This window comes from Dipodomys merriami, unplaced genomic scaffold (genome assembly GCF_024711535.1).
Source record: "Dipodomys merriami isolate MVZ:Mamm:240054 unplaced genomic scaffold, mDipMer1.0.p SCAF_15, whole genome shotgun sequence".
NCBI classification, from domain to species: domain Eukaryota; kingdom Metazoa; phylum Chordata; class Mammalia; order Rodentia; family Heteromyidae; genus Dipodomys; species Dipodomys merriami.
In genome coordinates this window covers 91,296-105,067 of record NW_027202826.1, presented here as the reverse complement: position 1 = coordinate 105,067, position 13,772 = coordinate 91,296, and the positions used below count along the sequence as shown (strand labels likewise).

Here is a 13,772-nt window from a genome sequence, read left to right as displayed (position 1 = left end):
CTCTAATCCTAAGTACTCGGGAAAATGAGATCAAAAGGATCAGCTATGACAGAAAAATCCAGGAAGTTCCATCTCTAAAATAACCAGCAAAAAGCAAGGCTGGAGATGTGGTCAACTAGTAGACCACAAGCCAAATAGACATGAAGCCCTGAATTTAAACCCCATTACCCAAAAGAAAAAATAAAAGTACTGAGGTCTACAAAAAACTTGTTTTGTAAAATATGCTGACACATGCAATATCAAAGATTAAAAAAATACATTTATCAACATTGGAAAAAAATTTTTAACTCAAAAAAGAGTGACAAGAACAGCAGTGTGTGTGTGTGCGCCTTGAACCAAGGGCATGAGTAATGTCCCTGAGCTTTTGCTCAAGTCTAGGGTTCTGCCACTTGAGCCACAGCTCTACTTCTGGCTTTTTTTTTTTTTTTGGTAGTTTATTAGAAATAAGAGTGTCACAGATTTTTCTGCCTAGGCTGGCTTCTAATTATGATCCTAATATCTCAGCCTCAGATTTACAGGCCTGAGCTGCCACCCACTCTGGCTAATACCAGCTTTTTTTTTTTTTTTTTGGTCTGTTGTAGGTCTTCAATTGGGCCTGAAGCACTCAGGCTGTCCCTTAGCTCTTCAGCTCAAGGCTAGTGCTCTACCACTTGAGCCACAGCACCACTTCCGGTTTTCTGGCAGTTTATTGGAGATAAGAGTTTCACAGACTTTCCTGCCGGGGCTGGCTTTGAACCTCGATCCTCAGACCTCGGCCTCCTGAGTAGGATTACAGGTGTGAGCCACTGGTGCCCGGCTTTTTTTTTTAGGTCATTGGTCTTGAACTCTGGGCCTGGGCGCTGTCCCTCAGCTCAAGGTGAGTGCTCTACCACTAGAACCATAGCGCCATTTCACTTTTCTGGTGGTTAGTTCGAGATAAGAGTCTCACTGATTTTCCTGCCCGGGCTGGCTTTGAAACACAATCCTCAGATCTCAGCCTCCAAGTAGCAGGTGTGAGACACCAGCTCCCGGCTTAATATCAGCAATTTTTAATGCCTGGCTTGAAAGACAGATGGATTAAATAGTACTGCTTTTGTGCATAATCCCGTTATACAAGCAACAATGAAAAACTCCACTGTAGAGTCAGGATAAACAAAATGAAAGTTCTGTAAGTTTTAGTATAATTATGAAAATAATTTTAACCTCATAAAGTCTCTCAAGAGTCTCAGTGACAGGAATGGATATACAGTATTTTGGGAACTTGCTTGGAAGCTATCAGTTTCAAGTTTTGTTTTGTGAAGAATACTCATAGATGTACATTTACCCTGCACATGTACATTTTCTACTTCACTTTTCTCATTTACTGTAACCTGGAGATCCCTCTATGGTAGCATATAATATATCCTGAGTTTTTAATTTTTGTCAGTTTGGGACTTGAACTCAGGGCCTGGGCACTGTCTCTGAACTTTTTTGTTCAAGACTAGCACTCTACAATTTGGAGCCACAGTTCCACTTCCAGTTTTTAAGTTAATTGGTGAGTAACCTGGGCTTACTTCAAATCACAACCTTCAGATCTCAGCCTCCTGAGTAGGACTTAAGGCTTTGTAATGACCTGTGATCAAGAATATCCATAGAGGCACAGTAAAAGGTGGCAAAGGAGTTTAAATAAGTTGGTCTGCAACGGTCCTGTCCTGGATTACCTCAGAACTAGGAGCAGCTGCAACCTCCAAGGGGCAATTTTTTCCCCCTTTTTTCCCCTTCCCACAGGCCTCTCTGCTCTCCTCAGGCCTTTCTGCTTCTCCATAGGCCTCTCCACAGATCTCTTCAAGGGCCTCTATGCTCTTCACAGGCCTTTCTGCTGGCTTGGGCTTCCCTCAGGCCTCTCTGCCAGCTGGGGCTCTCCTCAGTCTGAGAAGCCAGGTACTGCTCCCCTCCAGCAGTCGTGTCTCTTGCGGCCTCTTGCAGCCTGTCTCCTTCTCTATCTCTCTCCTCTCCGGAACACCCAGCCTATGTATATTGGATGCCCTGCACCCCCTTCTCTGGGTTTCACAGCTTGAGACATCAGTTCCTGTCTAGTCAGAGGTCTGTCTTGGGCTTGAACTCAGAGCTTGGGCACTGTCCCTGAGCTTTTTCACTCAAAGTTAGCCACCTTGAGCTACTGTGCCACTTCTAGTTTTCTGGTGGTTAACTGGAGATAAGGATCTTATGGACTTTGCTGCCCAGGCTGACTTTGAACCTCGATCCTCAGATCTCACCTTCCAGAGTAGCTAGGATTATAGGTGTGAACCACTGGCACTCAGCCCAGAATTCTTTTTTTTTTCTTGTTTTTTTTTTATTATCTTTAAGCAGTTGTACAAAGAAGTTCCCATTTTACAAAACAGTAATATGAGTACAAAGTGTCTGATAACATTGTCACCCATCTCTGCTAACCCATCCCTTCTTTTTTTTAATTGAGATTAGGTGATAACATAAATTTCACATATTTCACAGTATTGTGGAATAGTGATACTTAAAGTCACAAACACATTTTAACCTTCACAAGGCAAAACTTTGGTTTTTTGGTGGCTACCTGGAGATGTCTCACAGGAACTTTTCAGCCCAGGCTGGCTTTGAACCATGATCCTAATATCTCAGCCTCCTGAGGAGGATTACAGGCTTGAGACACATAGTTCCTGGTCAGAGGGTTTTGTTTTTGTTTGAACAGCATCCCTGACATTTTTGCTCAAGACCAGGGTTATATCACTTTGAGCCATACTGCCACTTCCGGGTTTCTGGGGGTTAATTGGAGGTAAGAATTTTATGTACTTTCCTGCCTGGGCTGGCTTTGAACCTCAGTCCTCAGATCTCAGCCTCCTGAGTAGCTAGGAATATAGGTCTGAGCCCCCAGCACCCAGCCCAGAGTTCATTTTTAAATCTTGTTTTTAGTAAATAGTTTCAATAGATCTCTTAGTATGACCAGGTATGCCCTGAACAGTCTTGTAACACATCTATTATGAGGTAAATTTTTGGCTTTTATGAACTTCAGATTCGTTTTATCTTTAGTATCTTGTTTTTTAACCATTCTAATATTATTCCCAGTAAAGTGCCATTTGGGCCGGGAATCTTGTTGATATTTTTATTATTTTGCATAAAGCCAGTTGACAAATCAGCTTGGTACAATATATTTGGACCTGCTCCTTTTTCATTATTCCAAGATTAATACAAATTAGTTTTACACTAATTTTCAAATATGCAGCCACTGGAAAACTTACTTTCAATGCACTGTCCCTAAAACCCATGGTGAAGTGGATCACAAATTCTAGTATAAACTTTTTATTTGCAAACATCTTGAAAAACCAAATGCTTACATCTCCTTTAAAGAAATTCAAAGTGTTAACAAACACATAAGGACAAATTTAAGGGGGAAATTACTTGAATCATATTTTAGGCAATTGTCTTTTTAAAGTGCCATGAGGACCCCATTTACAGTTAAGGGACATAAAGTGTTCTGCTGCTCACCAGGGCAACTTTCTCATCCCCACTGCCACCATTACATTTGACTTGATAGCTGTTAACTATTATAGCTTATCTCTTTATAATACTAAGCTTATAATATGCATGCATTGATATTAGACAGGCCAAAGTGAAAGTACTTATTATGGATACAGCTTTTTAATGGAAAGGGATCTAAACCAAATTCAATAACTTGGAGTTAAAAGCGTTTATTTTGCTGCATTACGTTATTAGATCTTACTTGGTAAAAGAAAAACATTTCTAGCAATTCATGTTGATATTAAAAATACACAGTCTCAGGAGCTTTATACTACTCATGTCTCCTTAGAAATCATCATTATTAAATTTCTTCAGGTTTAAGGTCACTTCAACTTTTTGGCATCCTGTTTGCCAACTTCATATTCTGTTTTTCGTGCTACCCTACTTTTTTCTCTTAACATTTAGCATTCTATTAAAATTACCTGTCTTACCTATGCTGCCTGTGCCATTGAAACATAACTACCTAAAGGCAGGGATCCTTAGTTCTTTGCTATGTTTTTAGCATCCAGCAGGGTACAAACTGTAAGAGGAAACCAGGCGCTGGTGGCTCACACCTGTAATCCTAGCTATTTAGGAGGTTGAACTCTGAGGATTGAGGTTCAAAGCCAACTCGGGCAGGAAAGTCCATGAGACTCTTATCTCCAAATAACCACCAGAAAACCAGAAGTGGTACTGTGGCTCAAGCGGTAGAGTGCTCACCTTGATCTGAAAAACTGAGGGGCAGTGCCCAGGCCCAGAGTTCAAGCCCCATGCCACGACCAACCCCCCAAAAAAGTGTCAGAGGGTAGAAATTCAGTAAACATGTTAGAGAATGCATGAAAAGGCAATGCAACAGCAAACTTCCAAAGCACTTTTACTTAAAACTACCAACAGACTATAAAGAAAATATCCTTAACTGAAATAGAAATATAGAAATACACCTCTACAAAATTAGTTCATACAGGGGCTGGGAAGGTGGCTCAGTGGTAGAGTGCTTGCTTTGCATGCATGAGGCCCTGGGTTCTATACCTCAGCACCACATAAGCAGAAAAAGCTGGAAGTGGCGCTGTGGCTCAAGTGGTAGGGCGCTATCCTTAAGCTGAAGAGCTGAGGGACAGTGCTCAGGCCGAGTTCAGACCCCATGACCGACAAAAAAACCAACAACAACAACAAAATTATTTCATACAATGTAGTATATAGGTTAAAGTTTTAATAGCACTTAGTATGTTTTAAAATTTTCAAATATAAATTATTGTTCTCCATCTATGTAATGATGAACATATTTTTTTGTACGTTTGATCCCAAGATGTACAGTGTGATTTGCTTGACTCCTATGGTTTTCATCCGATGGATGAAAAGTACTTGCCAGTCACTATGGCAAGAGGACATTCAATACATATTGCTCAAAGCAGACAAACCTAATATATTTATTTAATAAATTTTCCCATTTGTACAATCTCTCTCTCTCTCTCTCTCTCTCTCTATCTATATATATAGTCAGTCATGGAGCTTGAACTCTGGGGTTGGGCACTAGTCCTCAGATCTTCAGCTCAAGGAGGGCGCTTTACTGCTTGAGCTACAGTGCCACTTCTGGTTTTCTAGTGGTTTATTGGAGATAAGAGTCTCATGGACTTTCCTACCTGGGCTGGCTTTGAACTGCGATCCTCAGAACTCAGCCTCCTGAGTAGCTAGGACTACAGGCATGAGCCACTGGTGCCCGGCTGTACCAGAAATATTTTTAAAGTAGGTACTGCACAGTTACTAGACACAGTTCTCTGAATTGACAAAACCTAAGAAAAGCAAAAAATAAGAAAATAAAAGACAAAAGGAGCGGAAAAAAAAAAAGGAAAAAGAGAAAAACAAGTTTGAGAATCGAAATGTATTTCCTTGGGATTAAGAAAAAATTTTTTTTTGTCCATCATGGGGTTTGAACTTTGGTTTTGGGTGTTGTCCCTCAAGTCAAAGCCACAGCGCCAATTCTGGTTTTCTGGTGGTTAATTGGAGATAAGAGTTCCACAGACAATCCTGCCTGGGCTGGCTTTGAACCGACATCCTCAGATCTTTGCCTTATGAATAACTAGGATTACAGGCGTGAGCCACTGGCACCCAGCTAAGACAGCAGTAAAAACAACTCTTAGTGGGTGCTGATGGTTCAAACATTAATACTATCTATTCAGGAGGCTGAGATCAAAGCCAAAAGTGGAGCTGTGGCTGACATGATAGAGTACCATCCCAGGTCTTCAGTTCAAGCTGTAGTACCAGCACAACAAAAGAAAATCAATTATTTTCAAAAGAGTGATAGTTAGGCTGGAGGCATGGCTCAGTGTTGAGAGAGCTGCCTAGCAAGCCTGAGGTCTTGATTTCAAACCCTACTAATATTCTCATATTAACTACTTAAAATATTTCTAGTACCAATAGAAAAGACAAACCAATTTACTAGGTTTGTCTGCTTTGACATTCTGTGTTGTATATGTTCTCTCTACAAGGTAACTGGCACATCTTAAGTATAAAGTAGATATTACTACCATTAATTATTTTTATTTTTGCACTGGTACTACAGCTTGAACTCAGGGCCTGGGTGCTGTCCCTTAGCTTTTCACTCAAGGCACTGCTCTATGTCTGGCTTTTTGTTGGCTAATTGGAGATGGACTTTCCTGCCCAGGCTAGTTTCCAACATAGACCCTCAGATCTCAGCCTCCTGATTAGCTAAGATTACAGATGTTAGCCAGGGGTGTCTGGCCCATTAATTATTTTTAAATACTACTGGCTGAAAACCAGGGGAGACAGCTACTAAATAGGAAGAAAACATTAACAGGATGCTAACAAATCCAACTTGTGACTGTTTCTACCAAAGCATATGTCTAGGGTATCTGCAGTATCACTTTGCTTCCCTTAATTTAATGAAATAACATGTATTTTATTACTCACTAATCAGATTGACCTACTTTCAGATTTGAATCTGAGTGTATCTGGAAAAACATAATAAGTTTATAAAGCCTTGTTTAAAATTCACCTAGAGATAAAAAGGATATGTATGTGTGTGTGCACGCGTGTGCACCAGTCCTGGGGCTTGAACTCAGGGCCTGAGCAATGTCCTTGAGCTTCTTTTGCTTAAGGATAGCACTCTACCACTTAAGCCATAGCACTACTTAGCCTTTTCTCAGTAGTTTATTGGAGATAAGAGTCTCACAAACTTTTCTGCTTGGGCTGGCTTTGAACCACAATCCTCAGAGCTCAGCCTTCTAAATAGCTAGGATTACAAATGTGACCTACCAGCACCTGTCTGATGAAAAAGGATTTTCCTTCTTAAAAATGCAGTGCCAGCCAGATGCTGGTAGCTAAGGTTAATAACCTAGCTTCTCTGGAAGCTGAGATCTGCGGATCACAATTTGTAAGCCAGCCCTGGCAGGAGAGAAAGAAAGGCATAAGTAGAGCTGTGGCTCAAGTGAGAAAGTGCTACCCGTGAGCAAAAAAGCTCAGGGACAGTTGCCTAGGCCCTGAATTCAAGCCCCAGGACTGGCATCCCCCATCCCAAAATGCAGTGCCTAAGCAACATGGAAATTATATTACACATGTACAATACAGCAAATGATTGTCATTGGAAATCATTAGTATGCTTTGCCTTTTTATTTCAGTTACTGAGTGATGGTCTCATGATTCTTTGACACCACAAAACCGAACTAAAACAAGAAAAAGTCTCCTGTGTTAAAATACCAAATCTTAGATTAATTGTTCCCTCTGAAAACCTGAGATGAGCAATAGCTACATTTATTAATTTCAGTCTTAGAAATTACTCAAGATGTTCTGAGGGATATATCCAGAAACTTGAGACATTTAATAAGTACATTTAAGAAAATGCCTTAATACATATTTATGCACACAAACAGTTCTAAGACTGAATGAAAAGTCTACCACGTTACTCAATATTATCTTGAGAAGAAGATATTTCAAACTTTTCTGCAGTATTTCAAAAGTCAAGATTCTTTCCCCAATTTGAATGCCAGATTATAAAGGCCTACAAGTCACTAATGACAAAAATATGTAGTGGTTTATATCTTTAATCCTCAGGTGAAGATCTCTTAAACTGATGACAAAGGGATAGTAGTATTTTCTCTTAAGATCAATCCGCTATGTTTGCATTTACAAGCTGAAGAGCTTATATCAACCCATGTAAAATCAGGCTGTATGGAAGCAGGGAAAATGCAGACTGCTTTTAAATGGGCTGGTCTAACTTATTTTCTAACATGTAGGTACTGAAAGAGAAAATTCCCAGTATTATAAAGTTTTTGAGGCATCTGAGCCTGCTGGGTAAATGTCAGTTAAAAATGCAGCATTTGCTGAGTTCTTCCTTGCCCTTAGTCCATCATCAGATTCTCACAATCAGAGAAAATCATCATCCAATAAATGCATTTTTTTCCAACTAACAGCCAAGTAAGCATTGTTCAGTAAAGCGCTTTACGTTTGGGACAACCCAATACCTAAGCCTTAATATTTGTAAGAAAAGAAAACAATCAGTTTTGGTTGTTGTTGTTTTCTAATCCTGGGGCTTAAACTCAAGGTCTGGGCACTGTCCCTGAGCTTTCTGCTTAAGGCTAGTACTGTTTCACTTGAGCCACAGCTCTACTTTTGGCTCTTTGGTAGTTAACTGGACGTAAGAGTCTTACAGGCTTTTCTTACCACACTGGCTTTAAACGGCATTCCTTAGCTAGATTTATAGGCATGGCACCTGGCTAATTTTAAGTATTTTACAAAAGAAATCACCATAGGATTTCTTTAGCTAGCATTTTTGGTGTTAGGGTGTATGTATATATATGTGTGTGTGCTTGTGAATGTGTACCAGTACTAGATCTTCAACTCAGGGCCTCATGCACTTGCTTGGTTTTTCTGTCAAAGTTGGTACTCTACCACTTGAATTATCATTCTACGTATAGCTTTTTTCTGGTTAGCTGGAGATAAGAGCATACCAGACTTTTTTGCCCAAGCTGGCTTAGAACTGTGATTTTCAGATCCCAGCTTCTTGAGTAGCTTGGATTTATAGACATAAGCCACCAACACCTGGCTATTATTTTTTTGTTTTTGTTTTTTACGATTTACATACAACTTTCCTAAAGCTATATAAAATGTATTAATAATTCCAGAATGTGCTTGAGTTAAAAATTAAAATCTCCAAAGTTTATAATAAAAATCCTAATCAAACTGGCTTATCTAAAAAAGTAGATGTTGGATAAATAAAAACTAAGTTTATTTTAATTTTTCTTCTCTTATAGTTAATCATCTGCTAAAATTACTAATGGATAAGTACTAGATTTGTTAGAAAGACAGAACTCAAATATTGAAATGTACACCATTTTACTTAGGAGGAACTTTAAAAAATAATGCGATAATCACATTTATACATGAAAACTCGAGTTCAGAAAGGCACAAGGACTTTGTCATGACATAAGAACTAATGGTAAAACTTGGTTACTTACTTCCCACTTCATAATCCTTTAACTAGGTTTTTTTTTTCTTTTCTTTTCTTCTTCTTTTTTTTTTTTTGTTGGTTGTGGGGCCTGAACTCTGGGCCCGGGCACTGTCCCTCAGCTCTTTAGCTCAAGGCTAGCACTCTACCACTTGAGTGACAGCACCACTTCCAGCTTTTTCTGCTTATGTGGTGCTGAGGAATTGAACTCAGGGCCTCATGCATGCAAGGCAAGCACTCTACCACTGACCCACCTTCCCAGCCCCTAACTAGGTATTAATATTAATTTTAAAATGTGTTAGGTCAAGCCGGGCACTGGTGGCTTACGCCTGTAATCCTAGCTACTCAGGAGGCTGAGATCTGAGGATCATGGTTCAAAGCCAGCCCGGGCAGGAAAGTCTGTGAGACTCTTATATCCAATAAATCACTAGAAAATGGGAAGCGGCGCTGTGGCTCAAGTGGTAGAGTGCTCACCTTGAGCTGAAGAGCACAGGGACAGTGCCCAAGCCCAGAGTTCAAGCCCCATGACCGACAAAAGAAAAAAAAAAGTGTTAGGTCTTTTTTCAAAATAAACAAGTCCAACATTAATTTCATAGAAAACACTTATTATTTCAAATTAGTGAGTAAATTAACATTATATACCAACATGTCAGTAAATTAAAATCCCTTGTTGATATTTTGAAAGACTTCTCTGAAGTCTTTTAGTCCTACATAAGTTTGATGCCTAAATACAAACCATTTCATTTCAATACGTATTACATTCAATTATGGAAAGTGAAAAGAAGCTAAACCTTATTGCTACATGTTGAATTTGGTCTTTCAACACTGTCAGAGCTACAAGGTTAAGCCAAAGAATAATTTAAAAGCCATTTCAATGGCAATTTCTGTGACTGAGTCATGAAAGCAGACATAAAGTTCCTGAGGTTTTGGATGAAGAAAGAGTCTCCTGCAGAAGAAAAGAACACACACATTTCAGAAAATAAAATGACAAAACAAATCTCCCTACTTCAGATTTCTTTTTGTTTCAAAATTATAAAATCTCCCTACTTCAGATTTCTTTTTGTTTCAAAATTATAAAACTAATCTAAGTCTACAAATAGGGAGGCTACAGCTATATTTCTAAATAAAACAATACATGTCTTACATTAATTTTATTGTTCTGAAGTATAAATACCCTATTTTAGCTGGGCATCCATGGTCAGGCCTGAATCATATATTTCGGAGGCTGAGATTTGAGGACTGTGGTTTGAAGCCAGTGGGGACAAGACAGTGTTTGAGACTTCTATCTCAAATTAACCACACAGAAAAACAGAAACCATGGTGTGTCGCAAGTGGTAGAGTGCCAGTCTTGAGCAAAACAGCTAAGGGAAAGCACTCATGTTCTCAGTTTAAGCTAATAGCAGTGCACACCCACGCATGCGCACACAGCAAGCACGCGCACGCACGCGTGCACACACACATATACTATTTTATAACAGTGTCGTACTCCATTTTAAAATATTAAATCCAGTCATTATTACAGCAGCCAATATCATCAGCATCATTTTAAACACAATATTTAGTAAACATTTTATTGCTACTTACTTTCACAAGTTTAATTATTATTAAAACATTTAGTAGGGCCTTTTTTTCAGATAGCCCTGGATTAGGATTAATATTTAAATTCTGTTTGATTTTCTTAGTAAGGTAGGGTGGTAGTGGTAGTACAGTGATACAGCACTTGGAAGGGTGAGGCAGGAAGATCTCATGGCTACACAGAAGGACCTATCTAAAGAGAAAAAAATTAGGGCTGGGAAGGTGGCTCAGTGGTACAGCGCTTGCCTTGCATACATGAGGCCCTGGGTTCGATTCTTTAGCATCACATAAGCAGAAAAAAAAAAAGGCTGGAAGTGGCACTGTGGCTCAAGTGGTAGAGCACTCGCCTTGAGCTGAAGAGCTGAGGGACAGTGCCCAGGCCCAGAGTTCAGGCCCCACGACCGGACCCAAAACAAAACAAAACAAAAAAAAAAACAAACCAACTCACAATTAAAAAAAAAAAAGAAAAGAAAAAAATTACTGAATCCTACTGTATATAAATGGAACATTTCAAATAAGGGAGTAGTTCTGTCTGATGTTTTTCAAAGTTCTCTTCTTTGTGGTTCTGCATTATAATTCAACACTTTTTGACTCTTTCCATCCCAGTTGTCTAATGTAAAGTTATACTACACATCTATATAAACATGCATGTAATTTAACTCTTCATCTCTAGTTTTTCCTTTCTTTCCACCATTACGTAGATTGACTTAATTTTATAAAAGCCCAATTCTCCATCTTTCCATCCACCACCACATTTTGCCTAGGCTACCTCCATTACTAAGCCATCATGATTATGAAGCAACTGGTATGTGCCAGGTGCTGTTGTAGACACCAATTGTGCACAAGACAATTCCTGATCTCACAGTGCTGACATTTTGGTGATGTAGAAAGACAAGAATCAAGCAAGAAAAATACCAAAGAGGCAATACAGAGAACTACAGGTAACTCTTCAATGATGGAAAAGAGATGATAGATCCTAAGTAAGGAGATCATCTGTTAGTCCTGGTTTGAATATCAAGGAACCAGATGTGCAAAAGGTTAAGGGACAACATCCCATGCAAAAGGAATAGCAGTAACAAGATTTGATTGGTGCTAATGTGACAGTACACTGAAGCGAGAAGAGCGATGAGACAGTGAAACAGAGGTGGCCTGGACTGAGTTGTATCTTATGTGTGTAAAGAGTAGAAAGACAGAAATAAAAGAGACATGAAAGAAGAGAAGTAGTGAAGTAAGAAAGGGGAGGAAAAATAGGGAATTATTCTTTTAGTGACTTTGCCAGATAACTCAATAGCCAATTTTTGTAATAAGAAATGTTTGGGGAGGAATTTAATGGTGATATTAGTAAATAAAAACTCAAATATAGTATTTAAATACCCTGGCTAGATTAATAAATCCCTGTATTTTAAAACATTAGTCTGCTTTACTACTTTTTTTTTTAACTTTGTAACAATTTAGTTTACTTTCAAACTCTTTTCTCACTTACCCTACTACCCAGTAAGTCATAACTGGTGGTGTTTTTTTCTGATCAGTCCAATTTTCAGGAGAGCATTCAAACAACACACCATATTCTTTCACAGGGCTAAAAGAAGATACTGTAGAATTTGTAGAATGTGAATGATCTTCACCGTTTAGTGCCTTCTTTTTCTATAAATTAATAGACATTATTAGTATAACTGGTGATCATATGTAACATAGATTTGAACTCCTGACCCTAACACTTAAGACTCTCCAGTGCTATTCTTCCCCTTACCTTCAAGAACTTTTCTACTCCTCCTCAATACGTCATTACTATTTCCTAAAGGGGACTTCATCAGTAAAGTATATCTTAAGGTACACTTTGTTCAATGATCCATTTTGTTGTAATTGCTTTGTATTATATTAGCAGTTTATAAGTCTGTCTTCCTTGTGGAAGAAAGAAGATTATAACCTTTTATCCCAGGGCAGAGACAAGACACTATATGTCTTTGTATATTTTTAGCACATTGGTGTTTATATAGAGTGTTAGGGGCTTATTCAGTAATAAGTGGATGAAATATTCTATACCAAACCTAAAATATATTTAAAGCATTCCTTTGATGTGCATACTTTCTAAATTTCTTATTCATTTGCAAACCAATAACTTATGCAGAATATAGATATTTTTATAAGGCTCAGGCCCAAAAGACAACAGTGATTCTTAATTCTTTTCTCTCTCATCCATCAACAAATTCTTCTGTTTCACCATACAAAATACATCCAGAATCCAGAAGCAACTGTCATTCTTGCTTTGAGAATTCTAATAGTAGTCTCCTCACTGGCCCTGCTCCCTTTCTCTACAGCCTAATTTCCAAAGCAGCCCCAGGGATTATGTTTAAAAACTAAGGAGTACCTTCTTCCTCTGCTCAAAACCATTCTCTTCTAGAACAAAGCACAAAGTCCTTCCACAGCAGATGAGGCATGTTTGATCTGGCTCTCATACCTTACCACTTCCCACTCTTTTCAGGCTACTCCAGTGATTTCTTACCCCAGCTTCTCCCATCCCTGTAACTATACCCTGGCCTTTCCCAAACCATACATCTAGACAGCCACAGTGTTCCATCCCATGCATCACTCATGTCTGTTCAAGTATTACTGGACATGTTCTGAGGGACCTTTTTAAAGCGGTTATCATCATCTCAGTGTTTTGTTTTGTTTTTGTGCCAGTCCTACGGTTTGAACTCAGGGTCTGGGTGCTCTCCCAGAGGTTTTTTTTTTTTTTTTTTTTTGCTCAAGACTAGCACACTAGCCACAGCTCTAGCTCCATTTCTGGAATTTTTGGTAATTAATTAAAGATAAGTGTTTCATGGGCTCTCCTGCTCAGGCTGACTTTGACCATGATCCTGAGATCTCAGTCTCCTGAGCAGCTAGGATTACAGACATGACCCATCACCTCATAACCAAAGTTCTACTTTTAAACTTGCCATACTTACATATACATATTGGTGTACAAAATACAACTATCTTCGGAGAGCTTTTACTGGCTGAATATTTGACTAGTTATAAGTAAATCTCTATATGTTTATATGTTATTAGAAATCAACACCCATTTTTCCCTGTATCAAAGCAATCTAACTGATATTTTAATTACGTACAGTACTAGTCCTTACCCAGGTTGAGAAGCAAACGGTCAACAAATTGCTAAAACATTTTCAGTAGTAGTGTGTCTATGGCTTAACTATAAGACCACTTTATATTCCAAAACAATTTATATTGTTGGCTGAAAACATAA

General features: G+C 38.8%; 1 protein-coding gene across 3 annotated transcripts in view; it reads right to left on the bottom strand.

Moving 5' to 3' along the window:
• Positions 1-8,674: 8,674 nt before the first annotated feature.
• Positions 8,675-13,772, bottom strand: part of LOC138826816 (protein inturned-like) — a 59,754-nt gene continuing 54,656 nt past the window's right edge. For 2 of the 3 annotated variants that reach the window (XM_070022059.1, XM_070022060.1), the window contains exons 15-16: positions 12,009-12,169; positions 8,675-9,896 (exon numbers count right to left, since the gene is read on the bottom strand). In XM_070022059.1, the coding sequence (XP_069878160.1) occupies positions 9,785-9,896; positions 12,009-12,169 (273 nt within the window). In that variant the 3' untranslated portion in view covers positions 8,675-9,784. The remainder of the gene's footprint in view (positions 9,897-12,008; positions 12,170-13,772) is intronic. The other variant, XM_070022061.1, reaches the window with a different exon arrangement.